Source organism: Pediculus humanus, genomic scaffold, assembly GCF_000006295.1.
Source record: "Pediculus humanus corporis 1103172107547 genomic scaffold, whole genome shotgun sequence".
NCBI classification, from domain to species: Eukaryota; Metazoa; Arthropoda; class Insecta; order Psocodea; family Pediculidae; genus Pediculus; species Pediculus humanus.
This window is the reverse complement of record NW_002987162.1, coordinates 411,482-434,193: the sequence shown is the minus strand read 5'-3', so window position 1 is coordinate 434,193 and position 22,712 is coordinate 411,482. Positions and strand designations below refer to the sequence as shown.

General features: G+C 23.9%; 8 protein-coding genes across 8 annotated transcripts; 4 read left to right on the top strand and 4 right to left on the bottom strand.

The window, feature by feature from the left end:
• Positions 1–63: 63 nt before the first annotated feature.
• Positions 64–4,897, top strand: Phum_PHUM200140 (uncharacterized protein; the record flags this gene model as incomplete). Its single annotated transcript, XM_002425383.1, has 11 exons — positions 64–202; positions 1,027–1,383; positions 1,687–1,823; positions 2,105–2,248; positions 2,327–2,528; positions 2,790–2,872; positions 2,952–3,009; positions 3,196–3,287; positions 3,909–4,439; positions 4,530–4,742; positions 4,829–4,897. 11 exons carry the CDS (start codon positions 64–66, stop codon positions 4,895–4,897), a joined length of 2,025 nt encoding a protein of 674 aa, XP_002425428.1.
• Positions 4,898–6,419: 1,522 nt separating this feature from the next.
• Phum_PHUM200130 (ATP-binding cassette subfamily B, member 8) lies at positions 6,420–9,429 on the bottom strand (the record flags this gene model as incomplete). Its single annotated transcript, XM_002425382.1, has 12 exons — positions 6,420–6,488; positions 6,575–6,722; positions 6,810–6,981; positions 7,071–7,353; positions 7,441–7,560; positions 7,643–7,846; positions 7,938–8,124; positions 8,215–8,403; positions 8,539–8,723; positions 8,834–8,890; positions 8,971–9,295; positions 9,368–9,429. The coding sequence occupies 12 exons, from the start codon at positions 9,427–9,429 to the stop codon at positions 6,420–6,422; spliced, it is 2,001 nt and encodes a 666-aa protein (XP_002425427.1).
• A 279-nt stretch (positions 9,430–9,708) lies between these two features.
• On the top strand, positions 9,709–11,039 carry Phum_PHUM200120 (uncharacterized protein; the record flags this gene model as incomplete). The annotated part of the gene is made up of 4 exons (XM_002425381.1): positions 9,709–9,754; positions 9,953–10,154; positions 10,246–10,518; positions 10,766–11,039. 4 exons carry the CDS (start codon positions 9,709–9,711, stop codon positions 11,037–11,039), a joined length of 795 nt encoding a protein of 264 aa, XP_002425426.1.
• Positions 11,040–14,219: 3,180 nt separating this feature from the next.
• On the top strand, positions 14,220–14,736 carry Phum_PHUM200110 (calcium and integrin-binding protein, putative; the record flags this gene model as incomplete). Its single annotated transcript, XM_002425380.1, has 3 exons — positions 14,220–14,310; positions 14,384–14,517; positions 14,623–14,736. The coding sequence occupies 3 exons, from the start codon at positions 14,220–14,222 to the stop codon at positions 14,734–14,736; spliced, it is 339 nt and encodes a 112-aa protein (XP_002425425.1).
• Positions 14,737–15,593: 857 nt separating this feature from the next.
• On the bottom strand, positions 15,594–16,441 carry Phum_PHUM200100 (uncharacterized protein; the record flags this gene model as incomplete). The annotated part of the gene is made up of 2 exons (XM_002425379.1): positions 15,594–16,022; positions 16,262–16,441. The coding sequence occupies 2 exons, from the start codon at positions 16,439–16,441 to the stop codon at positions 15,594–15,596; spliced, it is 609 nt and encodes a 202-aa protein (XP_002425424.1).
• A 519-nt stretch (positions 16,442–16,960) lies between these two features.
• On the bottom strand, positions 16,961–18,330 carry Phum_PHUM200090 (protein FAM82B, putative; the record flags this gene model as incomplete). Its single annotated transcript, XM_002425378.1, has 5 exons — positions 16,961–17,017; positions 17,183–17,297; positions 17,393–17,586; positions 17,837–18,091; positions 18,160–18,330. 5 exons carry the CDS (start codon positions 18,328–18,330, stop codon positions 16,961–16,963), a joined length of 792 nt encoding a protein of 263 aa, XP_002425423.1.
• A 529-nt stretch (positions 18,331–18,859) lies between these two features.
• Phum_PHUM200080 (uncharacterized protein) lies at positions 18,860–19,802 on the top strand (the record flags this gene model as incomplete). Its single annotated transcript, XM_002425377.1, has 2 exons — positions 18,860–19,439; positions 19,738–19,802. 2 exons carry the CDS (start codon positions 18,860–18,862, stop codon positions 19,800–19,802), a joined length of 645 nt encoding a protein of 214 aa, XP_002425422.1.
• A 1,001-nt stretch (positions 19,803–20,803) lies between these two features.
• Phum_PHUM200070 (nucleoporin seh1, putative) lies at positions 20,804–22,325 on the bottom strand (the record flags this gene model as incomplete). Its single annotated transcript, XM_002425376.1, has 6 exons — positions 20,804–20,982; positions 21,064–21,221; positions 21,330–21,554; positions 21,645–21,906; positions 21,984–22,140; positions 22,215–22,325. The coding sequence occupies 6 exons, from the start codon at positions 22,323–22,325 to the stop codon at positions 20,804–20,806; spliced, it is 1,092 nt and encodes a 363-aa protein (XP_002425421.1).
• Between the last annotated feature and the right edge of the window lie 387 nt (positions 22,326–22,712).

The following is a 22,712-nucleotide window of genomic DNA, read 5'->3' as shown; positions in this document are numbered from 1 at the left end:
AATCTCAAGTGCAAAATTTTTATTCAGTCGATTCGATATTTATAATGTGAACAAACGAAAAAAATGGCGAACGTAGAGTTTGGCACGGGTAAAACAGTGGTTATTTTGTCAATAGTCGCTGCTTGCTTCGCTGTATTATGGCCAAAAATATTTTACCCAATGCTAACCAGTATGGGAAAAAAAAATTCGGATTATGATTCTGGTAACAAAAAAAATAATAATTTTTCTTAATTTTTAAAATTCTCATTCGCCCAAAAATTAATTGTAATAAATGTTGCTTATTTAATAATTCTTATTAAAATACCTCAATCATTAAGTCATTATGTAATAGTTTAAGTTTCATTATTTAAATTCTCATATAATTTTTACTTGATTTAAATAATATTTTGACATCATTTTCTAAAAATAAATAATTTTTTTACACATGCTCTTGAAGCTCCAAGAAATAAATTAAAAATAAAATATGGCTTCATTAATTATTTTTAGAAATGTTTATCTTTTTTTATTTTATAATTTTCTGATAATGGCAAAATGTTTTTTTAAAATTGTTTATTATAAATAACTAATATGAAAAATAATAATGTAATTAATACATTAATCTAATTCAAAAATATTGTTAAATTATCATCATTATGAGTTATATAAGTAACTCATTTTGTATTTTTTATGTTACTCTGCAAACTAAATTTTTTTTGTAATATTCTAGATGTTAGTACAATCATGAAATTATATTTTTTTTTAAATTAATAAGTGGATAACTTATTTATTTAACAAAAAATAATTTAATATTTTTTGTAAATTGGAGTAACTAAAGCATATCATTAATTGTAATTAATTTTTTGCACATGTTTTATTTAAATTTTTAGCAGCGTTAATTAATTTTATTATATTTTTTTTTGTTAAATACAATTATGAAAAAAAATCATAGGATTTGGTTAAATTAAAAGCAATAATTCATTAATAAGTTATTGATTATGGTATTAAAATTTTATGTCATTGCTTAAATGAATTATTGCTATTTTTCAGGATGTTGTGATGTTTTATTTGATAATGATATCAACGCATTGAAAATAATAAATGAAATGTGCGGTACTATATTAAACCGCCATGAAAAATTTCATTCGAAATTATCCCAAACTTTCGAACAAGGGAAATTGAATAAGGAAATAATAACAATGTGTAGAAATGAAGTAATGAATATGTGCGGCATCGATATTGCTGAATTTTTAAATAAAAAAGAAAAACTAGGGCATTCTTATAAGCAAATGCTTGATGAAATAAGATCCTTTAATATATCAATTTGCTTAAGGCAAAATTTCGGTGTTAATCCTGGATTATTAGGAGCACCAAGAAGAATGAGAATTTGGGGTACTTCGTATCCAAGTAAGAAAGATTCCTGCGCCAGAGAAATAATAATAATTTTAACAAAAGTTTTTTGACAAAAAAAAATTAACTTACAAAACATAATTTTTATCGTGTTTGTTACTAATTATTTGTTTGTCATCTTAAAAAAAATTGTTTTTTGAATGTTTTTTGTTTTGTTTTGAAGCATCGTCAATGAATTTATTGATTTTTTTTTTTTTTTTTTTGGTTTTTATTATAAAATAATCGATATTTTTGTATTCACGTTTTAAAACAAAGTCATAAAATATTTATATAAATTAAATGACACGATTTTTATTCAAGGGCATTTGAGACAAGAACGTCCGTTACATTTTCGACCTGAAATGCTTCACCCAGCCTTAAGAGAAAAAGGTAGAGCCATTCCTCAAAGTCATTCAGTGCCTAAAACTTCATCATCTGAAAAAGATCAATCTACGAGAGTAAGTTTCAATTTTAAAAATTAATTGACACAAAAAAACATATTTTAAATATATTTAAAAATCAAAATGATTTTAATTTTATGCAACTTTTACCGTAAGCTAAATGTGTTTCATTGCCAATTCTATAAATAATTCAATGTTAGCAATAAATTAACGAAATTGTTTGTATGATTTTAAAACATGCCCCGCATTCTCTTGCATTTTAATAACAAAATTACTTTCCTGTAAAAATTCATAATAAAAAAAAATGATTAAAACTCCTGAAATTTTTTACGTTTCAGACTTTACCCGTGTCAAGCATGAGACCTCCAATGGGGGGTGCAGGACATGTGGTTCCACCCTCTAGAACTGGTGGAACGATGAATATTATAATGCCTTTGTATACTATCGGAATAGTAATTTTTTTCATGTACACAGTTATGAAGGTATGAAATATATATATTAAAAAAAAAATTTATTAAAATTTAGAATATTTGAAATATTTTTTTTTTTTGTGTTAAAAGGTGTTTATGAAAAAAACAAATGGCAGTAGTGAAATGAAAGATTTTACATCGGATCCAGAATTTCGAAGAGTTGTATTTTCCGATGATTACACCAATGGTTTACCGTCAAAAATCGAAGAAAGTATAAGTGATTCGTCAGAAAAGCAAAAAAACGTCGCACCCCAAATTTGGAAATCACCAGTTGACGATTCAACTAGATTAGGTATAATCAAAAAGTTTGACTAACTCTTAATAATTTAGTGTTTAATCCAGAAAAAAAAAAATTTTTTTTTTTTTTTTTTTTTTTTAATGCATAGGCTGGGAAGAAAGATGTACGAGTAAGTATGAGCAAATAACAAAAATTTTCAATATTTATTAAAAATCTTTGCTTTTATCGCTCTTACCGTAATTCTTTTCTTATGTATTAAACTTTTTTTTTTTTTTGGATTTGAAAAAAAAAAAAAAAAAAAAAAATTATATATAGGAAATAATGAAAATGATCATTTGAAAAAAAGACTCGAAGAAACGGAAAAAGCCATGGAAAGGATAGTAGCGACAATGGAAACGGTTCCACCCGAAATAATGATTAAAAATTTTAATAATTTAAATATAATTAATCAAAATAATTTAAATAAGGTTAGGATAGATTCCTGATAAACTAGCTTGCAGCATGAAAATTAGTCGATTATTTACAACAATAAATAGTATAAGGCATTGTAAATACGCATATTGCATTAATTTAATCACAAATAAGTAATGGCAGTGAATGAAAAATAAAAAAAAAAAATATTTCTACAAACAAGAGAACTTTTGCAAAGTTTTTTTTTTAACATTCACTGCAATTTCTTATTAATTTTCCCCCGTAATATTTTGAGTTTTTTCTTTTATAGTAATGTCTGCCATCACAGGGTTATTAACTGAAGTGGATCAGCATCTTAAAGTGAAGGGGGATACTCAGACTCAGTATAGTACAGAGTACAAGGTAGTTACAAAAAAAAAAAAAAAAAAAAAAAATTATTCTTATTTGGCAAGTGCATGCATAATTTTAAAATAAAATTGATTAAAAAAAAATGAATTGAATGCTGCATAATCATTATTATTATTAAAAAGTTTTATTTATAAAAAATAAAAAAAAACCTGTACAATTTATATATTTATTTATTAATTAAATAATGTATACTGCCTCTGAGTTCCCCTAATATTATTTTTAATAATAACCTTGTAGTATCATTTTTAGTATAAAATAACAAATTTTATTTCATTTGCACGAAAAAAAAAAAAAATTATAAATAAAAAAAAATAATTTTAGCTTATTTTTTTTTTTTATTTTTTCAGTGCATCGAAAGCTTAATTTCGTCACAATAGTAGAATGCACATAATTTAGTTTTTTTTTTTTTTTTTTTTTTTTTTTTTATGTAATGGCGAGCAAAAATATACACGTCATTAAATATAAATGTTTTATGTGTTAAATTTTTTCTTTCACATAATTAACATTAAATAATAAATCCATAGAATTTTTAAAAAAATTGAATTAAAATATAATTTAGTATGTAAATAAGTTTCATACAAGGGGTAAATTTTTTCTTTTTTTTTTTTTTTTTAGGGTAAAAAAGATGAGCCACAAGACACAGAAACGGAATCTTCAAAAAAAATACAGGAGCAGACGAAAAAAGATGATGATTTCGATATTGATTCTACAAGGGTAAAAAGCGATTTAGAAGGAGAGGAAGAATTCGATGAAACGAAGCCGAAAGTCAAAGTGATGGGATTAGAAATGATAGCAAAATGCGAAGGAGGTCAAAAGTGGAGTAGGCCGGCAACGCCGAATTTGGGAGTCGGCTCTCATAACAAACCTTCAACTCCCATTCAACCTCCTCAAGATCCTGAACCACAAAATATATTTTTAGAAGGAGCCTTACCTCAACAATCTCAACTTCTTGTAAGCGATTCCAAAACTCAGGCTCTTACAATTGAAAACGACGATGATTTAGACTCGCCCGTCATACTTAGCAGCAAAATGACATTATCATTGATAAGTTTAGATTCACCTGTGGAAGATGAAAAAAAACAACAAGATTTATCTCAGAAAACAGAAGATGAAAATTTATTTAGCGCGGATTCGACTTTACTAAATGTAGACAGCGTTAGTAATAATAATAATAATTACATGTAAATAATAATAATTATTGTTATTAAAAATAATTTGTTATTATCAATATTTTAGGAATTGTTAGATGGAAGTGGACGGGATTTGGAAGAAGATGAAGAAGGATTTAAAGAATCAAAATTATTAAAAAATGATTCAGAAGAAGATTTATCGAAAAATTACGTCACAGCTTCAATGAGTGGATTAATAAATAGCGATCAAGGTGTGGATTTAGAAGATACATCAGTCGATATGTCTGTATTAGAATCTTCAGAATGGCCTGAAGATCGAGTAAGTTCAGACATTTATTTAAAAATTTTTTTTTTTTACACTAAAATTTATCCGACATGTTTTATTTTCTTGTTTAATTATTACAGGAAGATGAAAATTCTCATTTGCCGAATGGCAGCGATTTAGAAAATCAACAAAGGGAAGATTTACAATGAGATGACATAAATAAAATTAATTAAATTCCATTAATTGGAAGCATTATTATTATTATTATTATTATTGTACGATAATATTTATTTACTTAAGAAAAAATTAAATTAAATTTTATTAATGAATTAATAATCTCGAAAGCAACAAATTTTTTAAATAAATTAATTACGTTAGAAATTATTAAATTTTTATCGGCGTAAATAATTCTTATTTAATCGAGTTAATAATAATATTAATTAAATAAATAAATAAATAATTGTGACGAGTTAGAAGAAAACGTATATTTAACGTCCGTTAAGCCATAAATAAATATTATGTATTATTTTTAATTTTTTTTTTTTTTTTTCGGTGCCAAATAATTCAGTAATAAAAATGGCGGTAAAATTGAAATTTTCACATACGTAAAAAGAGACTAAATTAAATAATAATAATAATTAATTGCATTCAATTTGAAAATAATTATTTTTATGTTTCGACTTATTAAATATTTATTTATTTATTTATTTTATTTATTGTCAAAATGGTATCCTTATAAACAAAAAAAAAAAAAAAATTATATTTAAAATACGTGCATGATATTTTAGTCGTAAATTAATAATAATATATTATGTATTTATTTAAAAATAACTTGAGAAAGAATATAAAAAGTTAATAATATTATTAATAAATAAATAAATAAATAAAAAAAATAAAATCGTTGAATTATTGTAGTTGTTTGATTACCGTAAGCTTAGAGTAAAAAAAAAAAAAGCAATTAAAAATTATTTATTTACTTATTTATGTACGAAAGTATTAATAAAAATAAATAAAAAATCCATTGCCGAAATATAAATAAATAAAATTATTTGTAAATAATTAAAGTGCTCTTGATTTTATTTAGTAATTAAATAAAAAAAAAAAAAAAAAAATTTTATACGGAGATAAAAACAAAAAAAAAAATATTTTGATACATATCTTTATCTCAATTATATAAAAAAAAAAATTTTTTTTTAATTACTGAAAATTTTACTTTTTTAACAAAAAAAAATTTTTTTTTTTTTTTTTTTTCCCAATTAGTATTAATTTTTTTTAACCGTTTATTTATTTATTTATTTATTTTGTTAAAAATTTTTTTCATCACCATCGCGAGTTAATAAATATGTTTTTTTTAATTTTCAATAATCTGTCAATTAATAATTTTTTTTTTTTTTGTTTTGGAAAACACGTTTGGAAAATTTTAAAAATTTGTTTTTTTGTTAAAAAAGTAAAACAAAACCTCGAGTACGATTAGTTATTAATGTTAATTTATGTAAGTTAATAAAAAATTTTTTTAATATACTATATTAATTAATTAATTATTATAATTAATTTAATTTTATTTACCTATTTGTTGTTCCACCGACGATATTTATATACGCAGGTATGTAAAAAATTAATAATAATTTAATTTTTTAAATTTATTATTATTATTATCATTCAAAAAGCAACAAATTTAAAAATTTTCTTTTTTATTCGACTACGACGTGAAACACCAAACTTTTAAAATTTTTACATTTGTTGAGCTACCAATGTAGCATACATTCCATTTTTACTTAAAAGCTCTCCATGAGTGCCAGACTGAAACATTTATAAATTATTATTTATAAGAATTTTTTTGTTTGTTTGTGTTGTTAAGCGTTTGTTGACCAACAAACGATCATTACCTCAACGATGACTCCGTTATTTAAAACTATAATTAAATCCGCATTTTTTATCGTGCTTAACCTGTGAGCAATAACAATTGTGGTCCTGTGTTTAGTCACAGCATCCAAAGACATTTGTAAAGCTTTTTCTGATTCTGAATCCAAAGCACTGAAATAATAATAATAATAATAATAATAATAATAATTTAATATGAGTCATTTTCACGATTCGCTCAAACTTTCTATTAAAATCTACCTCGTGGCCTCATCTAATATCAAAATCGATGGATTTTTTAATAAAGCTCTAGCAATTGCAATCCTCTGCTTTTGTCCACCGGAAACGGATACTCCTCTCTCTCCGACCACTGTATTGTAACCGTCGGGAAATTTCCTTATGAATTCATCGGCATGAGCCATTTTGGCTGCTTCTATAACCTGAATTATAAATAATGATAATTATAAAACGAAATCAAATTGTTTAATAATTTTTTTTTTTAACTAAAATTTTTCATTAGACTTTCCTCTTCATCGGAAGCGGATTGTTTTCCGTATCGAATATTTTCTAAAACTGACGTGGCAAATAGAACCGGTTCTTGACTAATAAAGCCAACGACATTTTTACGTAGCCAAGTAGGGTCTAATGTTTTTATATCTTCTCCTCCGATTAAAATAACACCTTCTTCGACGTCGTAAAACCGTTCCAACAACCATGCCAGGGTAGACTTTCCGCTACCGGAAGATCCAACAATGGCAACTGTTTTTCCTTCAGGTATATACAAATTAATGTTTGATAAAACGTCCTGAAAATTTTATGAAACCACAATCAATTTTATGATATTCCCAGTCGAACAGATGCAAGTATAAATATTTTTTTTTAAAAAACTTACTTGATTCAGACGGGAAGGATATGAGAAAACAACATTTTTAAATTCGACGTTTGGTAGTAATGAGTGATAAGGTATTTTTTTACCAGAACCTAAAGTTATTCCTGGCGGTAAATCTATCATCTAAAGTTAAAAAAAATGATTTAACTTAAGAATTATTTCCTCCTTAAACAAAAAAAAAAAAAAAAAAAAATAAAGAATTTACTTCAAAAACTCTAGCTCCCGCATGTTTTCCTTTTATGTAAAATCCATATAAAACGGACATTTGAGTAAAAGAACGTTGAAGTAATTGTACTGATACAAGAAAAGCCATTAAATTACCAGCAGTTATGTTACCAATTGACATCATGTATCCTCCGATATAAATTGTACCTAGCACCATGGCGTTTAAAAAGAAATTGCTTCCAGCCTAAATTTTTTAAATATCAACAAAATAAAAAATTCCATTACTTTTATAAATAAATTACACACACACAAAAAAAAAAAAAGAAATTTTTTACCTGAAGTAAAGCTATTCCATACCCTAATTCTGTATTTAATTTTTCACATTTTTTTGCTTCTTCATTAAAAATATTATATTCTACATCCTCCATAGCAAAAGATCTAACTGTTCTCACATTAGAAATAGCTTCTTCAGCTGTCAATGTAACTTTAGCACACTGTGATTTAGCATGATAAGAGAGTTTTCTGAAACATTTTTCCCCGAAAAAATTTTAAAAAATGATTTATGTATAATTTTTTTTTCAAACTATTATTTGATTTAGATTTAAAATTCACCTCAATTTAGATCCCACAATATTTCCACATATAATCCCAGTAGGCACAATAAATAAAGAAATTCCAGTCATGGCAGGCGATATTAAAAACAATGAAATTGCACACCCAATAATTTGTGTTAAATTTTTCAACCCTTGAGAAATCACCATTTTAAAAGAACTTTTAAAATCTTGAATATCAACTATTAATCTGTGCAAGATAAATAAGAAAAATAATCGCATGTACTAATAATATATATTCATTTTGAAAAATTAACTAGAGTAAATTTATTTAATACAAAATTAAACTGTTTTGTAAAATAAGTTGAAGTTAATTTACACTCACATATTTAATATTTCTCCGGATCTGTTTAAATCGAAAAATTTCATATCCTGTTTCATAATTGATGAAAACATGGCAGTTTTCATTGTCCTAGCCATTCCCTCACCAATATTTGACAATAAAGCAATATAAAAAAATGTAAATAAAGATTGCAATGAAAAATATGCGATTATTTTAATAACTGGCTTCTTAAAAGAAGTTAAGAAGCCATATTAAAATTGCGTTATTTTAATAACTGGCTTCTTAACTTCTTTAAAAAATTTTGCCCATCTGATGGATTTTTAGATAATATTTCAACCAATACACCAAGTGCCCTAGGTATTTGAATGTTTAAAGCTGCACATATTATAGCAGCCTAAAATTTCAAATGCATGTTTTTTAAGTGTTTCAAATTATTTTTTAATGTAATCACAAAAAAGACAAAAGTAAATTTACCAAAATTGCTCCTAATAATTCAAGCCAATAAATCTGCAAATATTTGAAAAATTTGGTCCAATTAAAATCTGATTCTTTTACAATATTTTTTGTACTGACTAATCTTGATCTATGTTTTTCCAAACAAAACACTGTATTATCACGGACTAATTTTAAACCTAAACTAGAAAATAATCCAATACCTAGTTTAATATATATTGATACAGGCTTATCTGCGGTTGAATGTAATTTTCTCTTCGTAAAATGGTAATGCCATTTAGTTGAGGGTTTTAATTTAAAACTTGGAACTTTTACTGATTTTACTTTAATAAAAAATTTCTTAAAACTGGAACAAAAAAAATTAACTTGGTATATTAAATTATAAAATATAAATTCTTATGATATACGAAAATCTCACCTAAAAAGTGAGTTGACTGTTTCTGTACTGTGAATATTGCATAGCCTTATTAAATTTGCCATAACGACAATTAGTTGTCTTTAAAAAAGAATTTTAAAAATCATAAAATCTATGTAAGTGCTAGAGCAGACTACTTGTATTTTAATTATAATGCGCCATTTTTAATTAAATACAAAAAAATTTATGTTGGCAACAACTTTTATGGTGACGAATGGTGTTGTCGTGTTACTATCTAATTTTAAAAGTAACGGGCATTCTAATAAAGGTAGAATGGTTAAATTTAGGTTTTTTAATTAGGTTTATTTAATCGTATATTTTAAAAGAGACTTAAAACTTAAGAGATGTCTAAGTCACCTACATTATTTTCTTCTGATGACGAAGACGAAGGTAATTATTTTGAATTTATTGGTATAGTTCAGTTTACCCGCAAAATTGCAGTGCACACAGTTTTAAGGTTTTACTTAACATTACTAACCCGTAATCCACTTAAAAATTTTCTCTAACTAATTTGCATACCAAATCTATAAAATTTAGATTATAAATTTTATGTGGAGCTGATTTTAATTTATTTTTTGTTTTCAACAGAGCGTGAATTAGAAGAAAAGTTACTGAAAAAGTTCCAAAAAATGCTACATGGAATACCGCCACCGTCTACAATTACCTTATCCAAACTTACTGCTTCTGAAATTTTAGCAAAGTACAAAGAAAATATAAATCTTATAGGTACAAATGAAACTACCTTCAAGTCGTCCAGAAGGAACCAAAATAAAACTCCATTAGTTTATTAGTGAGTTCGCTAATCTTTATTTGCAGGTCATTTGTTTTAAATAATAATTTAAAAGAATTTACTTTTAATTTTACATATTTTTTTTTCACAGTCATAACTCTTCTAAAGTCTCAGAAGATATAGCCTATCTTTCTCAAAAAGTTGTTTCACGCTATGTATATTTTGAAACAATGTCATCTTGCAATATTTGGTTTGATTCATCATTACCAAAAAATAATGTTTTACAACAACAATCTAGAAAATATGTAAATGGAAAATCTCCTGGTAGCAGACTAAGTCATTTAGCCAAGAAAAAAAGATTATTTTCTTTGGAAAATTTACAAAAATTAGAAGATTCTAGTAAAAAACACATAATCGAAATCGAGTAAGTACACACCCAGAATATTTTCTTCAAACTCACAATGGATGCTTAGTAAAATCTAAAAAAAAAAAAAAAAAAAAACAAATTATTTTTATTTTATGAATCATACTAAACAATGATTATTTATTTTTATTCTACCCTTTTTTTTTTTTTTTTTTGTAAATATTATATTACTTGACCTTTATTCTTTTTTCTTTAATTAAATTATTTACACATAATTGATTGTATTGTGAAAAAAAATTATTTTTAGAAAACCAAACATGAACAAAAGGAGTTTCATTAGTAATTGTATGGTAGAATTTGAAAAAAGGAATTCTTTTAAGAAAGCATTGTTTGTTAATTCCGATGATGATGATGATGAGAAAGAAGAAGGACCAAAACCCAAGAGATTTTTTTCTAGTCAGCAAGAAATAATATCAAATAAAACAATGCCAATCAACAATTACAGACAAAATTGGTTTTCTCAATTTGATAACAGCCCAAATATATTAGAAAGAAGAAGACCAAATAGAATCAAAAGATAAAAGTTCCAAAATGGCCTAGAAGAGCATTGACATTTACAGAGAAAGAAACGAATAAAAGTCAAGAATCAGAAAGTTCTGATTCGAATATATTATCAGAAATACAAATGAATTTACATCATAGAACTGTAAGTTTAATTAATTTTTTTTTTTTTTAATGATTTTTCAAATAACGTTTTCCTGACTGAATTATTTTATTTATTTTTTTTCAGAAAATATTATGGGCTGTTTCTGTGGCGCTAAAAGAAAAAAAAATAAATTCAAATCATTGTCAATTCAAATCCTACGCTTCATCTCTTTTTATAATCTGTAAAAAAAATTTAAATAAAATATTAAGTTCAGGGAGTGTCGAGGATAGAACGAGTGATAAAATACTCTCGTTTGCACGAGATCACGTCGACGACATATTGAAAAAAATAAACGATTCCAACGAATCGGGGCTTATTAAAATCAACGTAAAAGACTCCGTGAAAAAAAAATTATTTTCTGAAAATAATTGCGATTTAAATTCGTTAAATTTAAATTCGACAAAAAAACAAAACAATGGAGATGATTTACTACTAACTGAAAAAAAAATTTCATCGCCTTTTAAACCGATAATAACCTTACATAATAACGAAAAAGAAAATTTAACGAGTGAAAATAATAATAATAATATTGATTTTTCTTCTTGATTTTTCATCGTCTGATTTTGTTTTTAACGAATTTTATTATTATTAATAAATTTAAAAACTTTTCTTTTTTATCTAACTTCCATTTAACTATATTAAATAATCGGGATTATTATTAAATAATTAATTTTTATTTTATTATTAAAAAGAAAATTTTTTTTACTAGTTAATTTTTAATTTAAACGGGGAGCTTATAATTATTTATTATATTTTGTTTTTTTTTTTTTTTTAAATGAAATTTTAAAAGGTATAAAAATGTAATGATAAAAAAAAAAAAGACAAAACAAAAAATTTTTTAATTAAAATTACTTTATTAATAAAAAAATAAATTTAATTTAATTTAATTTAACGATTTAAATTTTAAAACATTTTTATTTATTAACCGAATTAAATTTAATTAATAATAATTAACAAATAAAATTACATAATTATATATAATGAATTTGGCATTTATTTATAACGTAATAAAATGGATGAAGAGCGTTTAATAAAATATTAATTTAATTAATTTAAGTGATGGATAAATATGAAAAAATTTTAATTGATAATGATTAATAATAATAATAATAATAATTTAATATGTGTAAAATTTGATGAGATTGAAATGAGGAAAAAAAATTGTTATTCTTTTGTTATTATTAATCAAGGTCATTAAATGAAAAAAATTTTTTTTTTTTTTAATAATAATAATAACTGTGTTTTTTCATAAATTGATACGAAACATGTAAATACTCTTATCAAAGGCGTTTTAAATAACACATTGCGGTTTATTTACAATAAACTGACAAGGAATATATCTCTATTAAAAAAAATAAATTTGTTACAAAAAAAAAATTTTTTTTTTTGGTTTTATTGTGTCCTAAAAATCCCGTCTCTACTTATCATTGCAAACTAATACGGAAAGACTCGCGATCAAACGTTGTCTTTTATTTATTCGTTTGAAATGCGTGCGTGTGTATGTACGTGTGTGTATGTGCGTGCGTGTGCGTGAAAATGCGTACGTTGATTTTTTTTAAAAAATCTGTTTTAATTTTTTTTTTTTTTTTTTAAACGAATTATTAATATTTTCACGTGTCAGTTTTTAATTTTTAATTATAAACGTACGATTAAATAAATTTTTTATTTTTTTTTGTTAATAATTACACGTGCGAAAATTTTTATTAATTTAAATTTTTTTTTTAAAAGAATTAATATTTATGTAATTATTATTATTATTATTATTATTTGATCACATGGTTGATGAACAGAAAAAAAATAAAAAAATGAAAAATTATGTTTTTGATAATTTATTTTTGGATGAAATTGAAAATTACGTACAACTCACGTACCTGAAAAAAAGTGATATCGTTTAGTGAGTATAATTAAATTGATTTTTTTTTTTTTTTTAATTTTTGAACTTGGCATAGAAAATTAATTCTTATAAAATAATTTTGATCCGTGATCTTGAAATAAATAAATATGATACCTGTTTGTAAAGGTATATCACATGTACCTAATTATTACAAAACAAATTTTTAATTTTTTTTAAAAAAAAAAAAAGACAATTAGATCACGTGAAAAAAAAATTTTTTTTTTTTTCTCATTGTAATTTTATATAATTTTCCCCTTTATGTATTTATTATTATTATTATTATGATTATTATGATTATTATTATTATTATTAAATCGAAGGTAATCCTCTTGAAATTTATTTTATTATTCATTATTAAAAAATTTTTTAAATTTTTTATTCATTTATCAATAAGTTACGTTATAAACAAAGAAAAGAAATCGATTAGTAATTTTTTTTTTTTTTTAAATAATAATGATAATATTTGAAGTGTATAAAAAATATTACTGTTAAATATTATTATTATTATTACTATTAAACTTGGACTTGAAACATTCAAAACCAAATTAAGAATGGGCAAAAAAAAAAAACCAGTTCTTGACTTTTTTTTTTTTTTTTTACATTTGCCAAAAGTTAAATACCAAATGTGCTGAATCATTTATTGATTTTTTTTCTTTTTTTTTATCGATCCAATTTAGAAAAAGGAAATTTTTGGAAAATTTTCACAAATAGAAAAAAATCTCATGTTTTAAATTTAAAATTAATTTTAAACAATAAAAATTTATACCCAAAAACGTTAAGTGTTTATTATTAAACATAATGAAAAGCTAATTATTTTGTTATTAGTTTTGTTTTGTTTAAAAAAATAAAAAAAAAACATGTTTTAGGCATTAGTTAGTTAGTTAGTTAGGTTAACACTTAATTAAGTTTAGTGATAATCCAAAAAAAAAAAAAAATACAGGTATTATTATTATTAAATGATTTTTTTTTTATTTTTTTTTCTTTTCTCCCCTCCTCCCACGCAGCATTTATTGTCGTTTTAAAGAATTAGGACAAGAAGTAACGACAAATATACATCATAGATTTGATAAATCAAAAATATTAGAAATATTCCCTGAATTAAAATATAATCCATTCATCGATCGATTATTTAAAACGTTTTCATCATTGAAAGATGATAAAATGTCATTCGAAGACATGTTGGATTTAGCATCGGCATTTTCCGAAGATTGTCCAATCGACGTCAAAGGAAAATGGGCATTTTTAATTTTCGGTAATTATTTCTTTTTTTTATTTTCCAAAAAAGATAAAAACACGATTTTATAGTTGTTTGGTTTTTTTTTTAGATTTCGACGAGGATAATTTAATTAATGGCGAAGATATTGTAGAAATAGTTAACAGGCTTACAATGAAAGGATTGAATGATGAAAATGATGGTGAAGATTTGGGAGAAGATGAAAAAAAAAAAGTTGCCGAAATAGTAAGTCAAAATCAATATTGATATTTTTGTAAAATGGTAAATATAAAAACGTTAATTAACGGAAAAATTTTAAAAAAAAAATCAACCGTTTTTTTTCTCTTACAGATACTTAACGATACGGTTTTATGCAATGCTGATGGTATTACATGCGTTGAATTTATTAATATATTAAAAAAAATACCTGAATTTTTATATGCGTTCAGAATAAAATTTTTATGACGTTAAATTAATTATTCTCTCACAGTTGTAATTAACACTTGAAATACTCAAAAAACAAAAAACAAATTTTAACATCAAAGTAAAAGGGATAACACAACAAATTAACAAAAAAAAAAAAAATTATCGTTCGATCAAGTTAAAACAAATCGATAGATCGATATATCGATTGATAGTACGATTAATTATAGAAGGCCAACAAGGTATGAAACGACGGCTATCGTGATATTTTTTTTTTTTTTTGTTTTTAAAAGGAATTAAATTAATTTCTTAAATTGTTTTTCAAACGATGAGTAATCAATTATTTTTTTTTTTTTTAGGTAAGTGCCATTTTCTTTTGCCAACAAACAAAGAAACAAACACGTCGTTTTTCCATAAAATCAAATATTGATATTTTGGACGCCATTAATGTTGGAAAAATTATTATTAGGTATAATGTGGAAATGGAATTTTCAATGGGAAGAAAGAAAATTATTCAGCTTTTTTATTTTTTGAAAGAATAAGTTTTTAAATTTGGGGTGTAGTGTGCAAAAAATTATTACTGAATAGTGAAAACGTGAGTGCCATAAATTTGGTTCTAAAAAAAAAAAAAAAAAAAAATTAAAATTTCAATATCGATTAATTTATTACCTAATTATTATAATTATATTTTTATATTTATTTATTTAATTAATAAAATATATATTTGAATAAAGACCAAAAAATGTTTCAAATTTATTTAATTGAAGTTCACATATATTTTTTTTTTTATTAAATGGTTACATTTTACAACGGTTTTTGTTATCTGTTTTGTTAAATACTGTTTATTAATATTTCTGAAAAAACTGGAAAATGTTGATATTATGAATTGAATAAATGTTTCATCTTGGAAATTTAAGATCTGGATAAGGATCACGTTTTCCTACTAGTCTTCTAAATGGTTCAAATGGTTCTATCCAAGGTTTTTTATTTGTCAATGGTAGCAAAAGCGGTTGTTTGTATTTAACATACATTTCTGGGAATTGTACATATGTTGAATTTAAATCAGGTGGAGGTGACCAAGAATGTATATCCTTTTCGAAATAGTCCATAGGATGCAAATGACCTGTATTGTCATTGCTGTATTGTCTTTGAAATTGACATAAAATATAAAAATCATCGATATCTTTTATTTTATTTTGATCTTTAAATGTTAATTTAATATTAGGCTTTGAAAACATTTCTTCCCATCTTTGTTTTCGATGACTGGGTATTAATTTTGGATGAGGTGAATAAGCATCTACCTCTTCACCCCATTTGTACATTTCAGGCTGTAACATTTTAGTTAAGTGAGTTGGTAACAATAATTACAGTTACATGTTTAAAACTTTTAGGGTTAAAGCATAAAAAATATTTTAATTGATAAATGCTATCAACAAGTTCTACATTTTTGACATATTTAAACAAATTGAGGTTAAAATTGACATTTTTTTTTTTTTTTTGATTAGTTGTTGTTATACCGAAAGCCCTGTTTTATCAAAAAATAAAAATAAAAAACTTTAATACTTACCAAATACTTTGAAAGATCATTTTTTCTATAGTTAAGAAAAAAATTTCTTTGTGCTCCCTCCACTCTACTCTCCGGACCTTCATTTATCGGGGGGTATATCGACAAAAAAGTTTCAGGTAAACTTCTAATATGATAAGTTATTCGTCCACCTTTGGTCTTTGGCTGTAATACTGTAACCATATTAATTTTTTTCCTTTTTTTTTTTTTTTACAGAAAATAAATCACGTAATAAATTTATGTTTTGAATTTAGAAAAATTTAAATGTGAGAACTTTAAAATAACGGAACGATTCGAATATTTTTCCGCCATTTTTATTTTTAATACACAAAATAAAAATTTTAATTGAAATCATGAGTTGATTAGATTTTATAATTATAATAATGAGTTGATTTTCAAAAAAATTATCAGAATTAATCTTAGAATTTGTCATAAATAAAATTTAAGACAAGAGTTAGCTACCTAAACAAGAAAATTTAATAAAATAATAAATTTCGAATAACATTAAGAAATGAATTTTTGTTCAATAATTATTCATAGTTATGTAATAAAAATATTTTTTATTTGATACCACCATATTAAATAAAATTCATAATAAAATTAAAATTTTAAAATTCCCACAGTAAATAATTAACATTGTAAAATATTTTACTTATTGAAAAAAAAAATCTTTAGAAAAATTTAACTTCTTTCACCGGTTTCTTATTTACTCATAACAATAGGATTTTTTTTTAAAAGATCTTCTGCTTCTAATCTTACCTGAAAGACACATAAATCGAAAAAGTCAATAAATAAATAAAAATTGTTTTTTAAAATGAAAACTTTAAGGATAAAGTCTGTAAAGTTAAATACTAAAAAGAATTCTAAAAATTAATTTAATTGAATTATGTTGTAAAAATTATGTAAAGTAATTATTTAACTTACTGCTTCATCTTCATCTGTTCTCACAGGATATGAAGTAGCACATTTCAACCAATATTGAGCAGTTTCTAATCTTTTAAGTTTCAAACAAGTTTTTCCTAGCATTAACAAATTAGCGCTAAAAGTTTAAAAGAGTAAATGTTTTTATTAAAAAGTATAAAATATAAACATTTTGAAATTAAAAGTTTTTTTTTTTTTTTTTTAAGAGTTTACCTGTAAAAATTTGGTTCTACTTCTTCTGCTTTACTAAAATATTGGAATGCTTCTTCGAATGAGGCTTCAGGTGGAGTACCAAATAATGCTTTTGCTATTTTTACTTGTAACCAAGACATATCGGCAATGTTATACATGTATAAACCTAACATGTACATTGAAGTAGCATCTTTCGGATTTAATTCTATTGCAGTCTGTAACAGTGTAAGGATTTTTATAAATTTGTGTTTCCTTCATGTTTCATTGTATCTTTTTTTTTTTTTTGAAAATAAGTTAAAATTTTATGTTATTTTATGTTGTAGGAAAAAATATATTAACATTTACAATTTATTGTCAGTCTCAAATGGCATATAAATTTTTCTTTTCTAACTGAAATTTTTTTTCGAATAAGTATTTAAAACAACTTTTTATGAAAATAATACTGAATAATTTGTTGTTTATTACCATTAAATGCTTTTTGAAAGTAGGCAATGTATTTATTCTTGATTTTATTCCTTCTAAAGAACTTTTGGCATCAACCAAAATAGCCATCCATTTATGAACTGCATTGTGTTTGTCATCTAATCTTAAAGCTTTATCGATATGTTCGAATGCCTCTTTGATCAAGGTTGCCTTAGTAGACTTGTCAGTGGTCTTCTGTTTAGTTATGTTATATAATCCCCTACTCAACCTCCATAAAACCTCTACATTTTCTGTGTCCTAAATTATAAAACTAAAAATTAAAAAGCTTTAAATCATGCATAAAATTAAAAATTTTTATTCCCTACCTGATATTCTAATAAAACGTCATAGCTTTCTTTAAATTTACCAATTTGAAATAATTCATCTGATTGCAAAATGGCTGCATTAACATTTTTCTCAACTTGGGGAATTTTTCCTTTATCAGATAAATTTAAAGCTTCCTTTGAATCAGCTTTGTTTAAAGGTAAAAAACTCATTATTATAAAATTAAACAAAGTTTTTACTTTGCAAGGCTGTACAACTAATGGTTGTCTCTATAAAAAAAAACCAAAAAAAAAAAAAAAAAATGATTTTTAAAAATCTCCAATTAAAAAAATATTTAATTTCAATTATTTACCTTAAGTAAACGAACGGAATTTTTTTGAATGACACTTTTAACAATATTATGAAAAATAAAAATTCTATAACTCAAGACCATACTAATATTAAATATTAATTATGGCCATGGAAAACATTAATAATTATAAACAAAAAAAAAAAAAAACACAATAATTTCAAATAAAAAAAGTTTTGCATTAAAAATAATTTTTTTTATGTAATTTTCCTTCTACTGAAATAAAACATTTAATTAAAGTATTTAATAAATTATCTAATTACAAAGTTCAGACAGATAATTTTTTTTTTTCGTGGAAGTAACTTTTAGTAGTTAGTTTTTTTATCGTTATTTACACGACAGAACTTAGACTAGGACAGTTTAGTATTTTTAAATTAAGTTAAGGTATTAAAATGAGATATTTTTTCTTTTCGCCAGTTAAGACACAATTAGTGTCTGGTAAAATTTTAAATAACAAAGTGCTCTATAGAACACTAAGCAATTGCTTATGTAAGCGTTCTCAAAAATTTAGAGACACCAAAACATTTTACTCTGGTAGATTTGAATGTACACAACAATTATTTAGCAAACATTTATTTTATATTAATGATAAATATTATTTATTTGATTGTTCGAAAAGAAATTTTTCCGTGCATAGCAAAACTCCTCATCCTTTAATGGATATGAACGTGGTCATGTCTCCTAATTTTTTCCAATCTCTTCGTATTATGTTCAACTCGTACCTGATAAAAAACTTTGATAAAGAATTTAGTATAGTCGAGTTTTTAAATAATTCAAAATTGGCTGTATCAGTCGTCACAAATCTTATTGCTGAAATGAAGTTTTCAGAATTAGATGGTTTACTTACTCATGATTGTAAAACTGAAGTTGAAAAAAATATAAAAACAATGGACTCTGCTGAAAGGCTTAAATTAGCTATTAATGTTGAAGACATAATGCAATTTTTTCCTTGTCAAGCAGATATAATTAAAGGTAAAATATTTCGAGTAGTTTGTTAAAATGTTAAATTTTTTTTTATTTTCATTTACATTTTGGTAGAAATTATGAAATATTAATATTTAAGCACTCATACATTATATTGTATTAATTATATATTTTAAAATATGAAAACTGTTTTAATTAACGAATACTCGTTAAATAATTAAATAAAAATATTTTAACATGGTAATACAATATCTGAATATGTTATTCAGGTGGAGATCAAGAAGAAAAAACATTTTTTCAAGTAACAGTTGTTTATTATACATGCAAAAATTTACCTAAATATCAGAAAAAAGATCTGTTTTCTGCAGTTGCCGAGATTCAAGCAGATATGGTTACAATTTACAATTGTAGATTTATCAAAGAGTTTACCAAAGGAGTTGTCGATCATTGGATCATAAATGGAATTAATTATAGTAAATTACAAGAAAACACAGCCGTAAAACAATATCGATAATTTTTTAAAAATAAATCAAAATAATAATTTATAAGATTTCATAATTATTTAAATTTACAATATAAAAATATAAAAGGTTGAAAACTATAATTAAAATAGTTTTGTAAACTCTAACTCAAGTAGGTTAGAGTTTGTTTTCTATTATCTTAGAGTTTTGAAATCGTTTTTGAAAAATAAAAATGCAATGAAAATTATTATATATATATATTTAGGCGATTTTAAAATTTTTATATATTGAATTAGTAGTATTTAAATAAAAAACTATTAACTTTATTTTATATTATTATTATGTGTTCATAAAATTTTTAAATTAAATATTATTAGAAAGAAAATTAGTATAAGATTTTAAAAAATAGTGTTTTGTATTTTGTACTCGAGTAATTATTGTTTTTATTTTACAGTCGATTTTTTTTTTTTTAAAAGCATGATTTGGTAAGGTACTTTTATTATATATTCACCACTAATTTTTTTATTAATAAAAATTAATTTCAAAATAAATTGTATTAAATTTTTACTTTATTTGAATAAATGTAATGTGTTAACTAATAAAGTTTTACTATAAGGAAACTAAATTTTGTTTTACTAAATTATAAGTACTTGAAAGGATGTTTAAAAAAAAAAAAAATTTTAATCATATCAAGAAAGTTTTTAACGTGTGAAACTATTCAAAACTTAAATTTATAAAGCCTTTTAAGTTATTATCAATTTAAAAAATTTTTAATGGTATTTTTAAACGAAAAAAAAATTAGAAGCATAAATCAAAAGTTTTAAATAAAATCGATGGAATTTATTAAAGAAAAAAATATTTTATTGATAAAATAATAATTATTTTTATGTGCTTTAGATACTTCATATTTAAGAAATTATTTTACAAAAAAAAAGGAATATTAACAGGGTGTTAATGCCAAGGAACTTGATTTGAATGATTTATAGTACCTAATTTATAATACCTAGCTGCTCCTTGTGGCGATATTGTTGATGTTGCTGGTATGGCTATAGCAGGAGATGGTTCAGATTCGGCTTGAGTTCCGTCACCCTTTAAAACTGCAGCACATTTCCATACATTTTTATAGTTTGCTAAAGTATAAAAAATAGAATTTATTTTTTAAAGTACTTGGAGTTCATACACTTTAAAAATTAAATAATTTTTTTTTTTACCTTTCCAAAGTCTTACACATCCATCATCTCCAGTTGATGCCAATACTGTGCCAGTTATATTCCATGTTACTCTCCAAACACTTGAATAATGATCTTCAAATTGTGCTGCCGATTCAATTTCAAATCTTGATGATCCGCTTGATACACTGCTGCTTTCTCTAAAAATAAAACCAGCTCAATTGAGTATTTTAAAGTTAATTCAAAATGGAAAATGATAAAAAAATTTCCAATCAAATATTTTACATAAATTAATTATCAATTTTTACCTAATAGTAAAAACTCTAACATCTTTTGTAGCAACAGCTAACATGTGATAACTTCTACCCATATTGGGAGCAAAAGAAATATCATGAACAGGATCTTGTACCGAAGATAAAGTTTCAGATTTAATCCATTTTCTAGAATTTTCACTATATTCATATAAAAATACTTTTCCCCCATTAGAACGATTTGAATCATCACTTCCTATTGCCAACATCGGAGGGTGGTGCCTAAATAAAGTAGAGAATAACAGTTAATAATGATAATTTTTATGTAAATAAATCAAAATAACTTTGAATGAAATGATGGAGCAATCAAACCTTGAAAGAGATGTGTTCCAGCTAAGGCAACTGCATGGTAATTTACACAATATTTCATGCTGCAAAGACCATTGACTTAAATTCATTATGTCTGGAGCTTCATAAATTCGAACAACTCCATCGGCTGAACTAGTGGCCAAAATTAATCCTAATGATTTCGGACCAAACTTAACATCAGTAACGGAAGTTCTAGAATCTACTAAATTAGTCCTTCGTACCCAATGTCTCATTCCTCTTTCACCCGAACCCATGCCTTCTCCAACTAAAAAAAAATAAAATAATAATAACTTAGAAGAACTAACAAAATTTTAAAAATTTTAAATGAAAAAAAACACCAACTTATTTCTTCCCATACTGCAGCAGTTCTGTCAAAGGAACAAGTAGCTAAAACCTGACCAAAATCAGGATGTGCCCATGTTACTTTCCAAACCGAACCACTATGAGCTTTCCAATTAGCAGTTAAAAGCCAATTTTCTTCCTCATCCTGATCCCACACCTACAAAAATAAAACGAAACGATTATAAAATTTATAATTTTTAAATCATTTCTAACTAAAATAAAAAAATTTACTTTAACGAATTGATCACTCGAACAAGTCGCCATACGTTGACCGTAAAAATCATAAGCGACATCGTGAATTAAATCTTTATGTTCAGCTTCGATACTTTGAGCTTCAAACATTTTATTTTAAAGTTGAGTCTAAAACGTTTATTTCTCCTTCCACGCCTTTTTTTTCTTTTTCGAATAAAAATGGCGCTTAAATTTATTTGAATTTTTAACCGCCATAAGTTTAAATTATAAAAAACTCTGTGTAAATTAATTTAAATTTAAAAAAAATTAACTCGAAAAAAAAAAAGTTTTAATTTTTTTTTTTTTAAATTTTATTTAATTAATAATTTACGAAAGTATTATTTCATAATTATAAAAAAAAAAAAAAATTGTAATTATTCAAATTCGTGTAACCGAAATAAAGTCTTTTTTGGTTCATTACACAACCTTAATAGATGAGTTTTTTATTATTAATAAAACGTAAAACAAAGTCATTTAAAAAAAAAAAATTTAAGTAAA